We start from the raw sequence: 6,480 nt of genomic DNA, 5'->3' as shown, positions 1-6,480 counted from the left end.
CAAACTTTCGAGAAAACTGACGAGTATCAGCCATTATAATGCCCTGTGCGCACAATTACAAACACTAGACTGAGCAAACAGTTGTTCCGCGCCAGATTTACGGCGATCTCCTGTTCACACGCTCCAACTTGTCTGCGCAAATGTGGTTTGAACCCACAGATTTGAGAGGTTTCGCTCAAACCTACAGCTCCAACTTCCAGGTTTGCACACACCTCAAGTTGGTGCAAATCTTCTGTCCACACGCAGCGATCTGTTTGCGCAGATGTTATGTGCACAGACATTTGCGCAGACAGATCGTTGCGTGTAGACGGGCCTTACGCGCAACGATTTGTCTGCGCAGAAATGTTGTGCGCAGACATATCGTTGCACGAAGACAGACCTTTAACTGCCAAAAACGGATATGTATGTGTGTTTCTCACTCATTGTCGCTGACTGTTTCGCTTTATAAAAAATATGTTCTTTCTTTTTGCATCTTGTTTTTGCTATTTGTGAAGATTGTAGCCTTTATCTTCGTGTTTAACAATGATAATTCGCTCTGAGACATTGGATCTCATTTGTGGAAGAACACAAACACCGTAGCAATATGTGACGAAAAATTAACAAGTAATGTAATACAGGTAACAAAAGACACAAATCTGACAACTAAAACCGCGTATGAGCCCAATAAGAATGGTTTGCTCGCTGTAATTCGTGGCGGAATGAGTACAGAAATCTCTCGAAGTAGCGTAGCTTACTGCTGCGCATGTCACATGACTTTGGTATAATTGCGTTAGTTCCTTGCTTGTGTATGCTAAGCGCCAAGACTGAAAGTTTACTGTTATAGGTATTTGCCCGGTTTTTATTAATTTGATTATATTTAATAGCAATGGTGCAATATTGTTGCTGTTATGGATGCAAAGAAAGATATGTGAAAGGAGGAACAGTTACTTTTCATAGGTAAGTACCATAAAGGTCTAATGTTCCTGTACTGGAAGGATGCACTTTATAGCACGTCAACGCCAAGTATCGTAGAGCTCATTTTTTTGGTTACACAGCCAGATTATTAGTCATTTCCATTTTTCGCAAATCATGTTTACTAGACAAATGCTATGTGCATTCATTACAGTGATACAATGCTCCTTGTCAATCAGTTGAATGTATAGATACACATTTAGAACGATTTAACTGCGGATGAAAGTCGGTTAAAAGTTACTTGGTTTTTTTGTTATTTATGTACATGGCTAAATGTACACACTATGCATCAAAATACTTGTCGGACACTTGTTCATTATTTATGATTTTTACCTGGCAGTTATAGTTTTTAATACGATTCCTAAAACCTAAAAACTGATTATGTGCGATTCGTGTTTTAGTTTCCCGAAAGACGAACGAAGAGCGAAAATATGGCTCCAGAACATAAATAGACCGAATTTCGTCCATTCAAGGTACTCGAAAGTGTGTTCGAAGCATTTTACGGAAGAAAGCTTTGATAGGGAGAGGTTTGGAGGCGTCTGGCTCAAGAATGATGCTATACCAACAGTTTTTGATTGTTGTGAGCGCCCACCAAAAGCAGCAGCAAAAAAACGTCCACCAAAAAGAGGTTTGTTTGCTATATGTAGATACTTGCACACTGGTGATTTTATTGTAGATGTTTTATGATACTGAGATGTTTTTAATTTTGACTTACTTGTCATCAGTACAACCTCAAATGTCTCCAAATTGTCACAGATAATTCACAAAATCTTGATGAGCTCCTGGCAAGCATTCAGAGTAGAAATGTTCCGATTCTGCCAGCGCCCTCTACTTCAGCAAACAGTAAAAAACATTACAGGTATGATGATACAACCAAATTATTTCCGAAACTGTTTGTAGAGCAGTAAGTTTTGCATTAATCTAAATAACTTATTTCCGTTATGGACACTTGTACATTAAATGTACTATATAAAAATGTTGAAATATTAAGCTAGCCTATAGCGAAACAATGTTGGAATAAATATTTAGAAATATCGAAAAAAATATGGACAAGCAGATGAACTGCGAACTTGCTGCAGCAATGTTGTGATTCCAGATCTGCCATTTTTTGTGGCATTTCACCTTCTTTCCCAGTGTCACTGCCATGTAATTTGCAAGAACAGGAAAATGCCTTAACGTTTTGCTGTTCAAAGCTTTAAGTGATGTTCATTTCAGATATCAAATGTAAATCTTTAATATCTCAGCAAAACTCATTTACAATATTACCATAGGCAACTAAATGTGAATAAATCATTTTACACTACTAATGTAATGGCATGTAAAATTTTGAGAGAATAGAGCGGACAAATCTGTATCATACTGTATTTGTGTGATGAGGGCTCATTGTATGTTGATGGCCAAAAATCCTTGAAACTTCCTGGCTATATAAAACTGTGAGCCAGAATAAGACTCAAATCTATGACCGTATCTTTCACGGGTAGTGTTCCTCCGACTGGTGCCTGTTGTCACAGTTTTACTTCTGTCAGTCTCTGGTCTCCCCTCCAATCAGGCATCAGAGAAGTTGTTAAGCATTACTTGCACTCCTGGAATTAACATGCCAGGGTTTCGGAAAAGTAACAGTTGGTATTTTTGAGGAAAAAACTGTTGTAAAGACAGACATTCTGCTCTGTGCCCCTTCTCAATAGAGGATGTGTCAAGAAATGGTTGTGTCTGAGCGAGAGCTGCAGCCGACATGTTTCATAGTAAAAGGATTATGTGAATGTCGTGACAGCATGCATAATATATTAAAAAAAAAAAAAAAAAGAAAGAAAGGCACAATAAATATTCACTGTAACAATAAGAATAATTATGTTGCAAATGCTACTGATCCAGTTGTACAGATGCAAATGTGGCTGTCTTTGAGAATATGATAAGCACCAGAAGTAGTGTTGTCAGAAATGTAAATGCAAAGCTTCAGTGATTGCTGAACAGGGTGGAGCAATCTGATTTTGTTCATTCATTGTCATATTATGGAGATGTCAAATAAATGTAGTATTTAGTTAAATATTAGGCTTGTAGCACAGTTAAAAATTTAGACATATTTCAGTTTTATTATTTATGTATTTACTTATACATTGGACTACTCCAAGCACTGATACTATAGTTTATGCTGGGAGGTTTTCTTCAGTAATTCAATTCATTTCAGTAACAACTCAATAAGACAGTTCAATAAAACATTGTTTATGCAATGATTATAATTATACAAAAGTATGTTTACTTTTCTGTCTGCCCAATATTTCTGCATTCTTCCAGATATTTTGTTCCTTTCTTCGTCTGAGAGCACTCTTTCTTTAGTCCTTTTACTGATCCTCATTTCTGGCCTGGTGTGTCTTGAAGTATTTTAGTTTTTCTGTTTCATTTTTAGGTCACCTACTGTTATTTGGAGTTCTTTGTGTCTTACTTAATTTCTGTGATCCATTTAATGTTGCTCTAACTGTTCCACAATTTTTCTGTTAATGTCTTATTATTTCTGTTGTCTGGTGTTCGCATCAGATGTCTGAAAAATGAGATTTGTTTCTTCCTGATTGTGCTCATTGTTGTTGTTGTTGTGGTGTCAGTCCTGAGACTGGTTTGATGCAGCTCTCCATGCTACTCTATCCTGTGCAAGCTTCATCATCTCCCAGTACCCACTGCAACCTACATCCTTCTGAATCTGCTTAGTGTATTCATCTCTTGGTCTCCCTCTACGATTTTTACCCTCTACGCTGCCCTCCAATACTAAATTGGTGATCCCTTGAAGCCTCAGAACAAGTCATACCAACCGATCCCTTCTTCTAGTCAAGTTGTGCCACAAACTTCTCTTCTCCCCAATCCTATTCAATACTTCCTCATTAGTTATGTGATCTACCCATCTAATCTTCAGCATTCTTCTGTAGCACCACATTTCAAAAGCTTCTATTCTCTTCTTGTCCAAACTATTTATCGTCCATGTTTCACTTCCATACATGGCTACACTCCATACAAATACTTTCAGAAATGACTTCCTGACACTTAAATCTATACTCGATGTAAACAAATTTCTCTTCTTCAGAAACGCTTTCCTTGCCATTGCCAGTCTACATTTTATATCCTCTCTACTTCGACTCCCCAAATAGCAAAACTCCTTTACTACTTTAAGTGTCTCATTTCCTAATCTAATTCCTTCATTATCACCCGACTTAATTCTACTACATTCCATTATCCTCATTTTGCTTTTGTTGATGTTCATCTTATATCCTCCTTTCAAGACACTGTCCATTCTGTTCAACTGCTCTTCCGAGTCCTTTGCTGTCTCTGACAGAATTACAATGTCATCGGCGAACCTCAAAGTTTTTATTTCTTCTCCACGGATTTTAATGCCTACTCCAAACTTTTCTTTTGTTTCCTTTACTGCTTGCTCAATATACAGATTGAATAACATCAGGGAGACGCTACAACCCTATCTCACTCACTGCCCAACCACTGCTTCCCTTTCGTGTCCCTTGACTCTTATAACTGCCATCTGGTTTCTGTACAAATTGTAGATAGCCTTTCGCTCCCTGTATTTTACCCCTGCCACCTTACCCCTGCCACCTTCAGAATTCGAAAGAGAGTATTCCAGTTAACATTGTCAAAAGCTTTCTCTAAGTCTACAAATGCTAGAAACGTAGGTTTGCCTTTCCTTATTCTTTCTTCTAAGATAAGTCTTAAGGTCAGTATTGCCTCACGTGTTCCAGTATTTCTACGGAATCCAAACTGATCTTCCCCGAGGTCGGCTTCTACCAGTTTTTCCATTCGTCTGTAAAGAATTCGTGTTAGTATTTTGCAGCTGTGACTTATTAAACTGATAGTTCGGTAATTTTCACATCTGTCAACACCTGCTTTCTTTGGGATTGGAATTATTATATTCTTCTTGAAGTCCGTGGGTATTTCGCCTGTCTCATACATCTTGCTCATTGTGCTCATTACTTGTTCAATTTTCTTGTATACTGTTTCATTCGAAGCTATTCTCCAATGCCCAGTTACTTGATATTGTTTATTTATGCATGCCTTAATTATCTTTCTTTCTATCTTGAGTATTTCATCAGTTTCTGCTGTTTTAGTTGTTTTGAAGATGATTTCACTTGCGTATGTTATTTCTGATTGTGTAACTGTTTATATTGACATCTTGGGTTGTCGGGTGTTCTGCCGGATATCAGCGTCGTACTTGCACGATATTTCGGTCACGTAGCTCGTAACCTTCATCAGGTGCGACCTGAGACTGCTCCTCGAGTGGACCTGGTCCAGTATTTATGCCTATGGCCTTCCCCCTCCACCATTGGCTGCAGGCGCTTCCTCTGTGGTCCGCGCCCATTCCCTGCAACCTGCTGGAGCGTTGCTGCTCCGTTTTCCGTCCGCTGCGGTTCTAGGTGTTCCCTCTGCGGTCCGCGCCCACCAACCCCGCTCCTGAGGGTTTCATCTACGGTCTGGGGTACCGAGCGTTCCCCCTGCCATAGGCATAAATACTGGACCAGGTCCACTCGAGGAGCAGTCTCAGGTCGCACCTGATGAAGGTTACGAGCTACGTGACCGAAATATCGTGCAAGTACGACGCTGATATCCGGCAGAACACCCGACAACCCAAGATGTCATTAGATCGCCGGGAAAGCCTGAAGAGTTACAACTGTTTATATTGTTTTAATTTTGCAGCTTCAGACTGACTTTTGTTGTGATTGGTTTTGGGAATGTAATTTAACTTTTTAAGTCTTTTATTTTATTTTGCCACTTTGGTTTCTCATTTTGATTTTGTGTTGTGATTTTACCTAAATATTTAAATTTGTTGACTGTTTTGATATCCTATTCTTCTGTTGTATTTTTGTGGATCTCTTAGCATAATCTGTTTTTTTTTTTCCTTCTCTCCCCCCCCCCCCCCCAAATGATTTTCTGAGGCTGATTTTCTGTGCTATTTTTGTAGTGATTTAACTTGTGTCGTTTCTTGAACATTATTGGCTAAGAGAGGAAGATCATCAGAAAATCCCAAGAAGCTTAAACTTACATCATTTTTTACATTTCCAGTTCTTATGTTGTTTGGGTTATCCATATACCAAATTCTCATTATATATTGTAGTGCACAGTTGACCAGTAATGGTGATAGGCAATCACTTGTCTTAAGCCTGGTTTTATGAGAAATGATTCAGAAATTTCTCCTCTAAACATCAATTTTGATTAGGCATTGGTTAGTGTAAGTTACTTTAATTAGTTTTGGATGTAGTCCTAGATTCCTTACAGTTTTTAATAGTGGAGATCTATGAAGACAGTCACATGTCATCTTAAATTCTGCAACTGTTATTGCCAGAGGTTCATTCGGTTTCCTGTAGTATGCCATAATCAATGTGGTCCACACAGTGTCTCCATGGCCTGAGCCTCCCTAGTGTTGCCCTTCTAAAGTTCTAGTTGCTGCTTGATTCTTCCATGTAGGATCTTGGATAAAATCTTGTATGTGCAGTCTACAAGAGAGACTCCCCTGTAGTTGTCCGGATTGCTCTTGTTCCC

At 38.7% G+C, this 6,480-nt stretch overlaps 1 protein-coding gene across 12 annotated transcripts in view; it reads left to right on the top strand.

Moving 5' to 3' along the window:
* The first annotated feature begins 750 nt into the window (after window positions 1-750).
* The window catches only part of LOC126213448 (THAP domain-containing protein 5-like), a 261,788-nt gene continuing 256,058 nt past the window's right edge, over window positions 751-6,480 (top strand). For 7 of the 12 annotated variants that reach the window (XM_049941195.1, XM_049941198.1, XM_049941199.1 and 4 more), the window contains exons 1-3: window positions 751-936; window positions 1,353-1,579; window positions 1,708-1,810. In XM_049941195.1, coding sequence (XP_049797152.1) covers window positions 866-936; window positions 1,353-1,579; window positions 1,708-1,810 — 401 coding nt within the window. In that variant the 5' untranslated portion in view covers window positions 751-865. Of the gene's footprint in view, window positions 937-1,352; window positions 1,580-1,676; window positions 1,811-6,480 lie in introns of those variants that run through there. The other 5 variants (XM_049941205.1, XM_049941197.1, XM_049941204.1 and 2 more) reach the window with 3 other exon arrangements.

The sequence above is a fragment of the Schistocerca nitens genome, chromosome 11 (genome assembly GCF_023898315.1).
Source record: "Schistocerca nitens isolate TAMUIC-IGC-003100 chromosome 11, iqSchNite1.1, whole genome shotgun sequence".
Taxonomy (NCBI): domain Eukaryota; kingdom Metazoa; phylum Arthropoda; class Insecta; order Orthoptera; family Acrididae; genus Schistocerca; species Schistocerca nitens.
This window is presented reverse-complemented; position numbering and strand designations above follow the sequence as displayed.